This window comes from Nicotiana tomentosiformis, chromosome 1 (assembly GCF_000390325.3).
Source record: "Nicotiana tomentosiformis chromosome 1, ASM39032v3, whole genome shotgun sequence".
NCBI classification, from domain to species: domain Eukaryota; kingdom Viridiplantae; phylum Streptophyta; class Magnoliopsida; order Solanales; family Solanaceae; genus Nicotiana; species Nicotiana tomentosiformis.
Window position 1 is genome coordinate 144,871,136 of NC_090812.1, and position 16,775 is coordinate 144,887,910.

The 16,775-nt window shown below is 40.5% G+C and overlaps 2 protein-coding genes across 2 annotated transcripts in view; both read right to left on the reverse strand.

Moving 5' to 3' along the window:
• Positions 1-1,868: 1,868 nt before the first annotated feature.
• On the reverse strand, positions 1,869-2,363 carry LOC138910805 (uncharacterized). The gene has a single exon (XM_070202048.1). The coding sequence runs from the start codon at positions 2,361-2,363 to the stop codon at positions 1,869-1,871; it is 495 nt and encodes a 164-aa protein (XP_070058149.1).
• Positions 2,364-3,357: 994 nt separating this feature from the next.
• The window catches only part of LOC104115014 ((-)-germacrene D synthase-like), a 31,141-nt gene continuing 17,723 nt past the window's right edge, over positions 3,358-16,775 (reverse strand). The window contains exons 3-7 of the mRNA XM_009625580.4: positions 8,692-9,064; positions 7,178-7,396; positions 5,829-5,967; positions 4,382-4,636; positions 3,358-3,820 (exon numbers count right to left, since the gene is read on the reverse strand). Coding sequence (XP_009623875.1) covers positions 3,530-3,820; positions 4,382-4,636; positions 5,829-5,967; positions 7,178-7,396; positions 8,692-9,064 — 1,277 coding nt within the window. The 3' untranslated portion in view covers positions 3,358-3,529. The remainder of the gene's footprint in view (positions 3,821-4,381; positions 4,637-5,828; positions 5,968-7,177; positions 7,397-8,691; positions 9,065-16,775) is intronic.

Sequence of the window (16,775 nt, forward strand, 5' to 3'; positions counted from 1 at the left end):
TATATTCTCCCCCTCTAAAACAAACGTTCATCCTCAAACGGGTCTAGAGGCATACCCGGGGTCTCAAATAGGCATGGATATCTGCTCCGCATCTCTTGATCGGTCTCCCAAGTGGCTTCCTCGACTAGCTGACCTCTCCATTGTACTTTCATTGAAGCTATATTCTTTGACCTCAACTTCCAAACATGCCAATCTAAAATGGCCACCGGATCCATATCATAAGTCAAATCTCCATCTAACTGAATCGTGCTAAAGTCTAAAACATGAGACGGATCGTCGAAATACTTCTGGAGCATGGAAACATGAAACACTAGATGAACTCTCGATAGAATAGGCGGCAATGCAAGCTTAGCCACTTCTCCAATCCTCTCAAGCACCTCAAAATGGTCAATATATCGAGGCCTCAACTTGCCCTTCTTCCCAAATATCATAACACCCTTCATGGGCGAAACTCTGAGCAATACCTTCTCCCCCACCATGTAGGCAGCATTAGGAACCTTTCAATCGGCGTAACTCTTTTGTCTAGAGAGTGCCATGCGAAGCCTATCCTGAATCAACTTAACCTTTTACAAAGCATCCTGAACCAAGTCAGTACACAATAGCCTAGCCTTACCCGACTCAAACCAACCAACCGGAGACCAACACCGCCTCCCATACAAGACCTCATACGGAGTAATCTGAATACTCGATTAGTAGCTATTGTTGAAGGCAAACTATGCAAGCAGCAGAAACTGATCCAATGAACCCTCTAAATCCATGACACAAGTGCGTAGCATATCCTCCAATATCTGAATGGAGAGCTTGGACTGTCCGTCCGTCTGAGGGTTAAATGCCTTACTCAACTCAACATGTGTGCCTAACTCTCGTTGTACTGCTCTCCAAAACTGCGATGTGAACTATATGCCCCTATCTTGAAGGCAAACAATCTCGCGGATATAGATCTCAATCAACCACTCTGAAGAATAGGTAGTCTCAACTAGAATGAAATGCATGGACTTAGTCAACCAGTCCACAATCACCCAAATAACATCAAACTTTTTCAAAGTCTGTGTGAGCCCAATTACGAAGTCCATGGCGATACGCTCCTATTTCCACTCAGGAATCCCAAGACTCTGAAGTAAATCGCCCGACCTCTGCTGCTCATACTTCATCTGCTGACAATTCAAGCATCGAGCAACAAACTCCACTATGTCTTTCTTCATCCTCCTCTACAAATAGTGCTACCTCAAGTCCTGGTACATCTTTGCATCACACGGGATGGATGAACCGTGTCCTTAAGGACAAGAAAATGGGGGTTGTCATACTGACGCTATCTGATGCGATCATATAAGGAAGACCAAGAAACCACGCAAGCTAGAACCCGACTGGGCTCCGAAACATCTAACCTCACGAACTGATTGGCCAAGTCCTGAACCTCTAATGCAACAGTCATGTGAGTACACTAGGATATCATCAATAAATACTATGACAAATGAATCAAGATATGGATGGAATACACTAGGCATCAGATGCATGAATGTTGTTGGGGCATTGGTCAGCCCAAAAGACCTCACAATGAACTCATAGTGACCATAGAAGGTCCTAAATGCCTTCTTCAGAATATCCGAGTCCTGAATCTTAAACTGATGATACTCAGGCCTCAAATCAATCTTAGAGAACACCCTAGCTCCCTAAAGCTGGTAAAATAAGTCATCAATGCGCGGCAAAGTATACTTTTTCTTAATTGTAACTTTGTTCAACTGCCTATAGTCAATGCACATCCACATAGTACCATCCTTCGTCTTTACAAACAGAACCAGTGCACCCCAAGGTGACATAGTAGGCCTAATGAACACCTTATCAATAAGCTCTTGAAGCTGCTCTTTCAATTACTTCAACTCTGCTGGTGCCATACCACACAGAGGAACAGAAATGGGCTGAGTGCTCAGCACCAGGTCAATACCAAAATCAATATCCATGTCGGGTGGCATGCCCAATAGGTCTGTAGGAAACACATCTGGAAAGTCTCGTACTACTAGAATAGAATCAATGGTAGGAGTATTATCACCAACATTCCTCACAAAAGCCAAATATGACAAACACCCCTTCCCAACCATCCGTTGTGCCTTCAGATATGAAATCACCCTACTGGGAACATAGTACAGAGAACCTCTCCACTCGATTCTAGGTAACACCGGTATCGCCATCGCCACGGTCTTAGCATGACAATCAATAATAGAATGACACGCGGACAGCCAATCCATGCCCTGAATCACGTCGAAATCAACCATACTAAGCAATAAGAGATCAACCCTAGTCTCCAATCCCCCAATTGTTACTACACATGATCGATAGGCACGGTCCACAATAATATAATCACCCATCGGCGTAGATATATGAACATGTGAGACTAAGGACTCACTGGGCATATCCAGATAATGAGCAAAATATGGTGATACATACGAATAAGTAGAACCAGAGTCAAATAATATAGAAGCTTCCCTTTGGCATAATGAGACAATACATGTGATCGCTCTGGATGAAGCAACGCCCTCTGGCCTGGCAGGAAAAGCATAGCATCGAGCCTAACCGCTACCTGAACGGCCTCCCCCTCTAGGGCGGCCTCTAGCTGCCTGAGCCCCACCCCAAGCTGGCGGAGCTAACCTGACCCTTCTGTTGAACTCAACCTCCAAAACAATGGGGACACTGGCTCCACACATGTCCAAACTCCCCGATGGTGGTGGAGACTAAATCGGACCTCGAGAGCCAGAATAGCTATTCCTACATGTTGGCGAGGACATATTCTCAGTTTGGGCAACAACGGCTTGTGATGATATCGCGGATTAGGTGCGAGATGTTTTTCCGTAATATAAAGATATGCTATTCCGGAGGACATGTAGCCAGTTATAGACCACAACTTAGGCTCGGGGGATTAACTTGAATGAGGTTGTGATTTAGGATTCATTAGTCTGATATATACCTATAGATGAGAGAGATGATATGATGAGCTACGAGATAGCTAAGTATTCACAGTTAGTTGCTCGGGGATTAAGCAAGTACCTCCATAGTCTTCAGGATAATGGATGGTAGTCTACTCCGTACAAGTAATCTCCTTGAAGATAGATGAGGTTAGCATTTTCTATAAGTCGGCATCTACTTAAACCATTTGCGGCATTAGTTCTGTTGTCAAATATTATGTTTATGTATAGGAAAAAACAATTTTAAGTTGACTAGAAAAATAGATTGTTCCGCTAAATCTAAGTAAATTTTCATTTGACGATGTTGGTAATGAACGCGGATAAATTTACTAGTAAATAAGTAGGTGGTCTATAGTATAGCATAAGAAAAATTAACCTAAATAGCTGCACACCCAATCGGTTAAACTAGAAATAATCGGCGAATGTATAATATATGTATAATATATATGTAATCGTATATAATGATAGTATAATTTACGTATACATGCTATAAATATGAATTAGACCAACTATTTGTATAAAGATCAGTATAGGTATAAATGATGATATCAGATGACCCTAACATGGTTGCATTATGGAACAGGATCAACCAATATTGAAGTAATGATGTTCTTGAGCTTGGTAGTGGAATGTGTAAATGCATCTTCATCTTTGTAAAGGAGATCTATCACGCGTGCAAGATTGAGAACTCGCATGAGAATAAGCATTGGTACTTCTCTTGGATACAAACATTGTCTGTTTATATCTTTCCATGCATTACTTACTAATTTTTGAAGCTCCAAAAACACCTCTTCTTTTGATGTTCCATGCTGCTTCATGTAGCACTCTACTGCTGAAGGTTCATGTCCTCTTTCCTGTTCAAACTACAAAAATGTGTTCACTTAGAGAAGTAGCTGTAACAAGTTATTGGAAACTAGTTTCCGTCCTATGTATTTTAAGTAAGGGTGTCAAATGAGCGGGTTGGGCTGATTTTGGGCAGGTCAAAATGGGTTGGGTCAATAATTGGGCGGGTTATTTGACCCGTCTAAAAGTTACTTGGGCTAAGATGGGTTAGGTCAATATGGGCTAAAATTTGAGTCATATCCCAACCCACCCAACTCTTATCAATCTTTAGTTGATTTATATTATTTTCTTATGAATTATATAATTGTTAAATAAGACTTTTTTTTTTTTGTTATGGTCATATATAACATATCAAATAAAGAAAATTTAGTTCTAAGATATTTTGGCAAAGTTACTCAATTTGAGCTGAAAATTAACTCAACTTTAAATGAATTGAGATGTGTTGGGTATAGATGAATTGAGTTCAATAAATAGACAGGTCAATAACCGGGCAGGTTGGACGGGTCATTTGGGCTTGGCCAAATTTGACAGCCCTAATTTTAAGCAATGAAAGAACTTTAACAAGCATAACATATTCTTACTTCATGTCCAGCCATGTCATCCATCAGTCTGGCAATTACCGTTGAAGCTTGAACAATTAAAGGTTTATGTGTAACCCAATCCATGACATTCTTGTTTATCAAATTATCGTCTATGCCAACTAAAGAAGTTGTTGCAACCATCATGTAACCACTAGAAACAAGTGCAACCTTCATGTACTCCTCAAAAGTTGGGACATAACAAGCTGAATGAGACCACTTTGCCTCTTCAAAATATGCCCTAGTCAACTTTTTCATCTGTAGTACAAGTCCAAAATATTTAGTCACTATGTCATTAAAGAGTCACTCAGGAATAGCTCATCAACCTTTGGGGGGGGGGGGGGGGTGTGCAAGGAAATGGGATTATGTACGATCAACTAAGAATGGAAAGAAATTAGGGATTTTATATAAATAGATGGTCAAATTTACTCTTTAATTTTTTTCTAACCCGAGATTTTATACTAATTATGCACGACTATATATGTATTATACGTAAATTATACATATACTATACATATGCTAGTTACCTTTAGTTTAAACAATTGGATGAGTGATTATTTAGGTTAAGAGTACCGATATACAAAATGAGAGGAGATCCATGGTAGGGGTCAAACCAAACCCCCCGTATCCAAAGGCATCTTGCCGCAGGTTAATGGCTTAAATTTTTTTAAAAAAAATCTCACTTCTGCTGGATTAGGAATAATAACATTAGAAATGAATAAGTTAAAGACAAAAGAAAGTAAATGAATGCAATTTCCTATGATAAACATTGAACATGCAAATATATATTTTATGAACGTGAGAAGTGAATTAATGGCATTGCAAAATTCGTATACCAAAATGGATAATCGAGCATCATATATCAGATTGACAAACTACTTTACCATTCAAAAAACTATGCTGGACCTTTTTAGGACATCATTTACATTTTAACTCTGGTAAAAAAATCTTGGAAAATAAGCATTTCAGTCGATCGCCAGAATTTTTCCATATGAAAATTCCGACGATTGCCATATATTGTGGCCAATCTTGGTGTCACCATATAATAATTTCTGGCGAATATCATATTTATTATATTTTGTGGCAAATCCTAGTGATCATTATATCTAATTAATTCTAATAATTGTCATATTTTATGGTAAATTCACGTGATTACCACTTATGGCAATTGCCATATTTTATGACAAATCCTGGTAACCTCCATATGAAAACTTCTGTTGATTGCGAGGAGCGCTTCTCAAAATTCAGATTGGAAGCAATTTTTCCATGACTTTATCTTATCGAGGTTAAAATTTAAAGCGGCGCCGAATGATCCTACTTATACAAAATCACCCTTTACCAATAATTTTCTCTTTTTATGTTTCGTTAATAGTAATTTTCAATTGCAGGAAACGATGTATATTTAATCCAAGAAGAAACGTTGAAATAATTATATGAACGTAGTAATGACCTCATTTTTAGCGTAGTCAACCCGATAAGATTCTCCTCTCTTGGCCAATTCCTCCTCCATTTCAGCATAAACATCGAGAATGGCAAGATAACACGATTTCATGTATGGCGGCAATTTATCAATGGCACTAACGTCCCATCTGCTTGTCAAGAATCTTATAGGTCAATTTGAGCAGTACATAATTAACAGAAATAATATGACCTTATTTTATTTTTTATACATGAAAAATTTATTTTTACACGTAAAAATTTTATTTTTACACATAAAAGATCTATTTTTTACATGTAAAAGAACTAAAAAGGAAAATTTTCTTATTTTAACATTGTAAATGGCCATAATGACGATTTCCTCGTTAGGCAATATGTCCCTATTTTTCAAATGTAATTCTTTATCGACTGCTCCAATACGTGACACTCTTTCTTTTTTAATCAATCTCATAAAGAATGTCAATTGTCCTTATTTAGAAACAAAATCAAACACCCAAGTGTATACTCCTTCCGACCCAATATATGGACGGCATTTGACATGACACGAAGTTTAAAAAAGAAATATATACTTTAAAACTTGTTGTCCCTAAATACTCAAGAACAAAGTAGAAATTTTAAAACATAAACAAAAAACCCGCCCACCGACCAGCCTCATCCACCCCAATCTCCACCCACCATAATGGATTTGAAAAATGTGAAAATATGTAAAATGACAAAATAGGCCACACTAAGATTTGATTCCCATTACGGATTTCCTCTTTTCCACTCCTCCAACGAATCAATCTGGTATACTTCACCAAAAAGTAGAGTTTTTGGTCATCAAGCACTATGTTGAAGGCTACCTGAACGTACAGTGTATCTCGATGTATACTCAGTTTATTCTACGTATATACTTAGTGTGTGTATACAGTATACACTGAGTATAAAGTGTATACTACATATACTCTTTGTATACTCAAGTGTGTTTAATATATACATTGAATATTAGATTAGTATACACTGAGTATAACTAGGCTACATTTACCTCCGACGGTGAGCGAGCACTGGCCAGAAAGGAACCAACGATCAAAAACGACAGAAAATGAAAATGGAGGGACAACCCCTTGTCCATGGCATCACAGTCGATGTCTTCCATCGAAAATCACTGCCACGAAGATTTCTACTAGGTGGGGAAGCTTTTTACATTGTACTTTCATTTTGAAAGTTTCAAAAGGGCCTAAAGCACACAATATAGAAACCAAATCGTATATGTTTTTAGAATAAAAGAAAGAGAGAAGATCTGGCATTTGTCAAAAAGATGGAGAGGAGTACTATATTGAAAGTAGAAAAAAGTAGGGACAAATTGTGAAGAATTTAACAAACCTCTCAATTGCCTCTGTGAAACACATAAGTTCATCGTAAGTTCCATACACATCGTAGATGTCGTCGATAATGGTAGCCAAGCCAATTACTTTAGCGAGCATTCTTCTTGCAATAGCAAATTTTGGCTCAAAGTACACTCCCAATGCCCAAAAATAGCTCTCTACTAATCGATCTCGTGCAAAAGGACACTTGGTTACAATGTCCAAATCTTTCCACCACCTAAATCCAAAATAAAATCTCTCAATCAGTCTCTAACTAAAAAATATCTCTTGTCCTACACATGATTAATACTCAGGTCATTGTGCAACTTTGCCTTGCAACATTGACTAGCCAGAAATGCAGTTCAATTTATTTTATCCTTTGTGACTTTCTTTTCAGTCCAATATAAAGAGAAATGAAGTGATATAACCTTTTCTTGCTATGCATACATCATGGTTATTGTAGGTCTTTAGGTCCAAGATACACCTTTTTCTTCTCAATTAATGCCGAGAAGCGGTGAATGGTAAGCAGCGTTAATTTGGAGGCCTAAAGCCAAACGTTTTTAGAAGCCTTAAACTATAAATAAAAAATCATATAGTATAACCTGATACATATTAAATAGTTGACTTATGTAAATTCTGATAAATAATAAAAAAGCAATATACTACTGCGAGGTAAAAATATAGAAATAATAAATTTCAAATTTAAATAAAGAAATAACAATAGAAAGTTAGAAAAATAAAATCTAATTTCTAGAATTCCATAACTTGTTATCAGAATAAAATTCTATGGCCGTTGCAGTGCTTGAAAGAATGAAAAAGAAGCAATTTTAGTTTATTCAATGTCTTTCATTAGTAAAAACTCATCCGCACCGGGAGTTTACACCTAACTAAACATTTAACCTTAAGAATAAAAAAATTTAAAGTGAAAATATATATCACTCAACCTTCATTAAGTGTTAAAAATTATATATGAGAGATAAATTTCTTATATTTATTGGCTTGGTATAAACAACTGATGAAAATAAGTTTTTACGGCCTTTCATCCCTTATTTTGTTTTTAGATAATAGACAACTTAGTAAGAGGAAAAGAAAGAATATCAAATACAAGTTTTATTATGAGAAAGAAAAAGTTGAATATTAATATTAATTTAAGTTAACTATTAGTCACCACAAATCACATTGGCTAAGCAATGTTCTATTTGTTTTTATAAAAATCATATACTCTTTTACCATATACTATTAGTCACCACAAATCACATTTTACGGGATATTTACATAAATTGCCGGCTAGATTCACTGATTACCTCTTTTAACAGGTATATATAGATTATATACTAACTATACACGATTATACATATATTATATATGTATTATACATGCACTAACTATTTTTAATTTAAGTGGTTAGGTGAGGTAATTTAGGTTAATTCTTCTTTAACCCACCTTTCCAATTTAAAAATATAGTGAGTGTGTCCTGATCAAATAGAGAGTGTATTGTCGCGCATTTTTCATAAAAAATAAATAATTATGTACCTTGTAATAGAACTTAGCTCCTTCCTATGCTCCTTTTGCAACAAGTTGAAATCCAACTTTGCAAATTCCAATAGTAGTTCATTCTTTGTGTCATAACTTCGGTACCTAGATAGGAATATCCTTGCTTCTACCCTTGTTAAGCTCATATGGATTGGCTGGTTTAGGGCATGCATTACTTGTTCCCTAAAGGAATCACTCAAGATAGGAATCATTGATTTTAAATGATTTGATATGAAGACTAAGGCTTCCTCGAGAATATCCTCTCCATCGACTCTCATATGTGCAGCTTCATACAAACTTAACATTGCTGGCACGTTAGTCGTCAATGCCTTCTCAAAATTTCCTTCATTGTCCTTGAACTTTTCGAACACATCTGTTTACACCATATTAACCATTTCAAAATCTATTAACCGATATGAAACTACTAAAAATGATGTATAATAAAATAAATTAGAAAAAACGAATTAATAATGTCACATAATTTTCAAATGTACTCGCAAGAATAAACAATACTTTGCCCTTCCTGTCATACTTATTACTATAAATTAGACCTATGGTAACGATCGTAAAACCTTTGCAATTTTACAGAAAATCCTGTATACGGTCGAAATAGATTTCGACCTCCGTATGTTTGATCGGTTCAAATGGTAAGCAATCGAAGTGAGAGCTCGAGACGAGTTCCGAGGATAGTACAAACAAGCCTCGAGCTCCAAGACCGATCGAGGAATCGGCTCAGTATCATTATTAAGTCGATGACCAAATCGAACCGCAAGGCAAAGAGAAGGTTGTCGGGATGCACAGACCGATTGGTACTCGCCCCGAATGTCAAACTCGAACTCAAGGCCGAGGGCTCGACCCAATACCGAGCTCGAACCAGTATCGAGCTCACAGATAAGAGCCGTTGAAATCGCACTAGAGGAGAGAATCTTGGCAGTGATCGAGGAAGAGACAATTCATCATGGGTCCTCCACTATATATTTTTTATTATAAATAAAGTAAGATCCCTCTACTATAAAGGGGGGGGGGGGGATCCTTGTAAGCATAAAGAGGTTCACACATTGTAAGAGAAGACTACTTCTATTTATTGAAGAATAAATCTCTTAAGCTTGTATTATTCAGCATACTCACCGGTCTAGTTCAATAATTTATATACCATTTCTATAGCCAAGAATCTGAACATTTCCACTTCTACATACGATTTATGTCAAGCTATACCACATATCCTTAGAACTACTTATAAATTCAATTATATCAGATTTTTCGGGTAAATAGTTTGGCACCCACCGCGGGGCAAAGGATAACAGTGGTTGTTTGATACAAATCTGCAATACGCACCAGTTTACAACTTCGGATCAGCACTGGCAAACCCTTGATTCATGGCTTTACCTATCGACCACGAAGCCAGCTTTCAGGATGAAACCAACAATTTGATACCCAAGGCCGGAAGGCCACTTAACGATGTCACTGAAGCTCGAATCGAAGTACCTGAAATCCGAGTCGAAGTACCACTAGATGTTAATTCACAAGTGGCTCTGGAGGCGAACCAACGTTCCGAACCGGAAAAAAGTATTCAGGGCGGTACTCGATTCGTGGCTCGAGACGCCCATAACGTGGATGAGATCAGAGTCAGCTTACGGATGATCTTCGAGATGTTACAAGCCCAGAAAATAGCAATAGCTCAGTTTCAGAGCCAAACTCAGATACAAAGCAGGACGGAGCCCGACCCTCTTCGGGAAATCACCCACAGAACGGAGCCAGCCATAGTGAAGTCAAACAAGCAAGAATCAGGGACTACTCCCGAAATTACTAAATTGCTCGAGGAACTCACAAAATGAGTCAAAGCCAACGATAAAAAAGTATAAACATATAATTCCAGGGTCGATCAGATCCCGGGAGCTCCACAAATGATAAAAGGGCTAGTTTCGAAGAAATTCATCCAAAAGCCTTTTCCCTCGAGTGCAGCCCCAAAATTGTAACGACCGGGCCGATAGTTTTGAGAATTTGAGCCCCGATCCCCTAATATCTGCATTTCCCATATTTGTTTCTACTTTTGGGACTTGCCGGAGTGATTGGTTATGGAATTCAGAGAGTTTTGGGACACTTAGTCCCTAGTTGTATGTTTAAGCCTTAGAGTTTTGACCATAGTCAGAATTGTGTGAAGACGAATCCGGAATGGAATTCCGTCAACTCCGTTAGCTCTGTTGAGTGATTTTGGGGTTAAGAGCTCGTGCGGAATGTGTTTTGGAGGTCTGTAGTAGATTTAGGCTTGAATTGGCGAAAGTTATTTTTTCGGCGATTCCGACCGATAGTGGAAATTTTGATATCGAGCTCGGAATGCAATTCCGAAAGTGGCTGTAGGTTCATAGTATTATTTGTGACCTGTGTGTAAAATTTGAGGTCATTCAGACTAGATTTGATGTGGTTCGGCATCATTTGTAAAATTTGGAAAATTTTAAATTCTTAAGCTTGAATCTGTGCTTAATTCAGGATTTTGGTGTTGTTCGATGTGGTTTGAAGGTTCGACTAGATTCGTATGGTGTTTTAGGATTGGTTGGTATATTTGGTTGATGTCCCGGGGGCCTCGGGTGTGTTTCAGATACTTAACGGGAAGAAATTTGGACTTAGGAAAATCTGGTGCATTGCTGGTTCTGGTGTTTCGCACCTGTGGAGGGAGTTTGCAGGTGCGGACTCGTAGGTGCGCTTAGGAGTTCGCAGATGTGGAAATAGACAGGGCATGCTAGGCTCACAGGTGCGAATGATCTTCCACAGAAGCGGAGCCGCAGCTGCGGACCCAGTCCAATAAGTGACTTCCGCACCTGCGTTAATTTTTCCACAGGTGCAGGACCGCAGATGTGGCCCCATGAGCGTAGATGCGGATATCGCTGGGCAGAAAAAGGGAATTTCGAGGGTTTGAAATTTCATAACACAAAAATTTGATTTGGAGCTCCATGGGAGACGATTTCTCGAGGGATTTTGAAGGAGAACTATTGGGTAACGAATTCTAACTCTATTTTGATCATAATACAATAATCTATTGTTATTTTCCTAGTCATAATTTGTAATTTTTACCCGATTTCGAGACGTGGGCTCGAAGAGAGTTTTTGGATGTTTTTCCTAATTTCACGATTTAGCTTCGAATTAATTAGTTAAATTAGTTACTTGTAGTTATATTTACATTATGCAATTAATTTGAATAGATTCGGGCCATTTGGAGTCGGATACTCGTGGCAAGAACGTGATATCGAGTTGATTTGAGCGGTTTGAGGTAAGTGGCTTGCCTAACCTTGTGTTGGGGACTTTCCCCTTAGGATATCTTGATATTATTTGGTGTGTGGGCGCCGTGTACGTGAGGTGACGAGTACGTACATGGGCTGTTATTGCAAAAAACAAAAAAAATCATGTTTATCCTTTTTAAATCATAAATTGTTTCTCTTATTAAATTGTACTAATATGTTTAATTATTTAGTTTAGACTAGAAAAGCATGCTTACGTGTTTTAACTGCCTATTTGACATTTTGTGTGCCATGCTTAGTTAAATCCCTATTTTCCTTATCCGTGTTCAGTATAAACTATATAACTCGATGCCATACCTGCCATTTCATCTTGCGTTGCATATTTAAATTGGGACTACGGACGTATTCCAGGAGATCCCCATGTCTTGCATATTTACTTTGGGACAACAAACGTATTCCGGGAGATCCCCCAGTACTGCATATTTACTTTGAGACTACGGACGTATTTCGGGAGATCCCCCAGCATTGTTTATTTACTTTGGGACTACGGACGTATTCGGGGAGATCCCCCAGCACTGCATATTTACTTTGGGACTACGGACGTATTCTGGGAGATCCCCTTGTACTGCATATTCATTCGGAACTACGGGACGGTATCCCAGGAGATTTCCTACTGTGTTTACCTTGTTTTGAGATGAGGGCTTCCTTAACTGTTAAATTTTTGAGAATCGCTTTAACTGTGTTACCATAAATTTTACTTATATCTTTTACTGTTTAATTTATTATATTTACTTTGGTTGGGCCTTGACCTGACCTCGTAACTACTCGACCGAGGTTAGGCTTGGCACTTACTGGGTACCATTGTGGCGTACTCATGCCCTTCCCTGTACATGTTTTCGTGAGCAGATCCAGGTGCGAGTTATCAGCCTCGGGGTTAGTGCATGCTGCTAATTTTAGGAGACTTCAAGGTACTACTGCTTGCGTCCCCAGATCTTTGGAGTCCCCTTCTACTTCCTCGCCTAGAGACTTTCTTTATTATCTTCAGACTTTTGTATAGAGCTACAAAGATTATAACAGCTTGTGACTTAGTGATATTCCGGGTCTTGGAAAATTATTTTGTATATGCCGAGTGGTACTACTTTTGGCTATTTACAATATGTTGTTTATCTTTAAGATGTTGTGTTTTCTTTACATTTTTCGTAATATTAGGCTTACCTAGTCGTAAAGACCAGGTGCCATCACGACACCTTACGGAGGGTTAGTTTGGTCGTGACAAGTTGGTATCAGAGCACTAGGTTCGTAGGAGTTGCGAGTCACAAGCCGGTTTATTAGAGTCTCGCAGATTGGTGCGGAGAGGTCCGTACTTATCTTCGGGAGGCTATGTAACTGTTAAGAACAATCATATTTCTCTGATTTCCTTGTCATGCGAGTTATTGATACAAAACAAAATAATTTAAGATTCTATTCTATTCTTTCTCACAGATGGTGAGGACTCGTACTGGGAGGACCGACAATCAGGCACCCGTGGCCCCTGCCAGAGCCGCCAGAGGCCGGGGTCAAGGTAGAGGACGACCACGCGGTGCAGCCCGAGCACCTATGAGAGCTGAGTCAGAATATCCCCCAGCAGCTCCAGTTGGAGGGCCAGCACCGGAGATCCCTATTACTACTCCAGCCCTCCAGGAGACTTTAGCTAAGTTATTGAGCATGTTCAGCACTCTGGCTCAGGCTGTACTATTTTCAATAGCTCCCTCTACATCTCAGGCCGGGGGAGGGGCACAAACTCCTGCAGCCCGCACTCCTGAGCAGAGGGTCCAGGTTGATCAGGCCCAGAGTATATTCCTATGCCCTCAGTGGCTCCGGTTCAGCATGAGACCAGGGTAGCTGCTTCTGAGGCAGAGCATCTCAGACTTGAGAGGCACAAGAAGTACCACCCACCTACTTTCAGTGGACTATGTTCAGATGATGCTTTGGGTTTTCTTTAGGAGTGTTATCGTATTCTCCACCCTATGGGCATTGTGGAGACGAGTGGGGTTTCTTTCATCGCTTTCCAACTGAGGGGAGCAGCATATCAGTGGTGGCGTGCCTATGAGCTGAGTAGTCCGGACGAGGCAACCTCACTCACTTGGACTCAGTTTTCAGAGATATTCTTGCGTGAGTATGTTCCTCAAAGCCTCAGGGATGCTTGGTGAGCAGAGTTTGAGCAGTTGCGTCAGGGTGCTATGACTGTATCGGAGTATGTAGTCTGTTTCAGTGAATTAGCTCGCCATGCACTGGCTCTGGTTTCTACAGTCAGAGAGAGGTTTCGTCGTTTCATTGAGGGACTCTACCCCAGTATCCGGACTAGTATGGCCAGGGAGTTGGAGATGGACATCACTTATCATCATGCAGTGAGCATTGCCAGGAGAGTGGAGGGCATGTTTGCCCGGGACAGAGAAGAGAGAGAGGCCAAGAGGTCTCGAGAGACTGGTCATTATTCAGGAGCCCGTGCGCCAGCAGCACGCTATGGTAGGGGTTTCGTGAGTCGCCCTATTCATTCAGCCCTTCCAACAGCTAGCGGTGTTCCAACTCCTCCTAGAACTCAGGAGCCCTATTATGCACCGCCAGTATCCAGTATGCCTCCTGCTCGAGGTGCTATCACCGGCCAGTCCAGTAGGCCATGTCCGAGTCAGTCTCAGCCGCCGCATCCTTCGAGAGGTTGTTTTGAGTGTGGTGACACTCGTCACCTGGTTAGAGATTGCCCCAGAGCCAGGAGGGGTGCACCTCCACTGACTTATCAGCCTCCACGTGCTCCATCGGGTCCTCCAGCCATTCTTCCAGCACCAGCTGCCACCCCACCTCCTCAACTAACTCGAGGTGGAGGTCGGGGAGGTCGAGGTCGCCCTAGAGGGGGAGGCCAGGCCATGTACTATGCCCTTCCAGCCCGTTCAGAGGCCGTTGCTTCAGATTCAGTCATCACATGTATCGTCTCTGTCTGTCATAAGGATGCATCAGTATTATTTGACCCAGGCTCTACGTATTCATATATCTCTTCTTATTTTGCTCTACAGCTAGCGATATCTCAGGATTCTTTGAGTTTCCCTATTTATGTATCTACTCCTGTGGGAGATTCTCTTATTGTGGATCGCGTATATTGGTCGTGTTTGAATGCTCTTAGTGGTTTTGAGACCAGAGCCGATTTGTTATTACTCAGTATGGTAGATTTTTATGTTATCTTAGGCATTGACTGGTTGTCGCCCCATTATGCTATTCTTGATTGTCACGCTAAGACCTTGATGCTAGCTATGCTAGGCTTGTCGAGATTAGAGTGGAGAGGTACCTTATAGTATACTCCCCGCAGGGTCGTTTCATTCCTTAAGGCTCAGCGAATAGTTGAGAAGGGGTGTGATGCGTATTTGGCCTATACGAGAGATGTCAGTATGGATACCTCTACAATCGAGTCAGTTCCAGTAGTGAGGGACTTTCCAGATGTGTTTCTAGTTGATCTTCCGGGCATGAAGGAGCCCGGAAGGAGCAGTTGAAGGAGTTGCTTGATAAGGATTTTATCAGGCCTAGTGTATCACCTTGGGGTGCTCCTGTCTTATTTGTGAAGAAGAAGGATGGTTCTATGCGTATGTGTATTGAATATCGGCAGTTGAACAAGGTTACAGTGAAGAATAGGTATCCATTGCCTCTTATTGATGACTCATTTGATAAGTTACATGGTGCCAGGGTGTTTTCCAAGATTGACTTGCGTTCTAGCTATCATCAGTTAAAGATTCGGGAGCCGGATATCCCGAAGACTACTTTCAGGACTAGATATGGTCACTATAAGTTTCTTGTCATGTCATTTGGACTAACCAATGACCCAGCAGCCTTTATGCATTTGATGCACAGTGTATTCCGGCCTTATCTTGATTCCTTCGTCATTGTGTTTATTGACGACATCCTCGTATATTCCCGGTCTCGAGAAGATTATGAGCAGCACCTGAGGATCGTGCTTTAGACTTTGAGGGAGAAGAAATTGTACGCAAAATTTTCTAAGTGTGAATTCTGGCTTGATTCAGTGGCATTCTTGGGCCACAAAGTGTCTTGTGATGGGATCCAGGTAGATCCGAAGAAGGTGGAGGCAGTACAGAGTTGTCCTAGACCGTCATCAGCTATGGAGATCCGCAGTTGCTTTGGTTTGGTGGGGTATTACCATTGCTTTGTGGAGGGATTTTCATCCATTGTAGCACCTATGACTAGGCTGACCCAAAAGGGTGCTCCGTTTAGGTGGATCGAGGAGTGTGAGGAGAGCTTTCAGAAGCTTAAGACAGCTTTGACTACATCCCAGTGTTAGTATTTCCTACAGATTCGGGGTCCTACACTGTCTATTGTGGTGCCTCAAGGATTGGCCTTGGATCGGTATTGATGCAGGACGGTAGGGTGATTGCCTACGCGTCTAGACAGTTGAAGGTGCATGAGAAGAATTATCTGGTTCATGATATCGAGTTAGCAGCTGTTGTTCACGCCTTGAAGATCTAGCGTCATTATTTGTACGGTGTTCCCTGTGAGATTTACACTGATCACCGGAGTTTGCAACACTTGTTCAGGCAGAAGGACCTTAATTTGGGTCAGCGGAGGTGGTTGGAGCTACTTAAAGACTATGATATCACTATATTATACCACCCGGGGAAGGCTAATGTAGTGGCCGACGCCTTGAGTCGCCGGGCAGAGAGTTTGGGGAGTTTGGCATATCTTCCGGCAGCTGAGAGGCCCTTAGCCTTGGATGTTCAGGCCTTAGCCAGTTAGTTTGTGAGATTGGATATTTCAGAACCTAGCCGGGTATTAGCTTGTGTGGTTGCTCGGTCTTCTCTTTATGACCGTATCAGG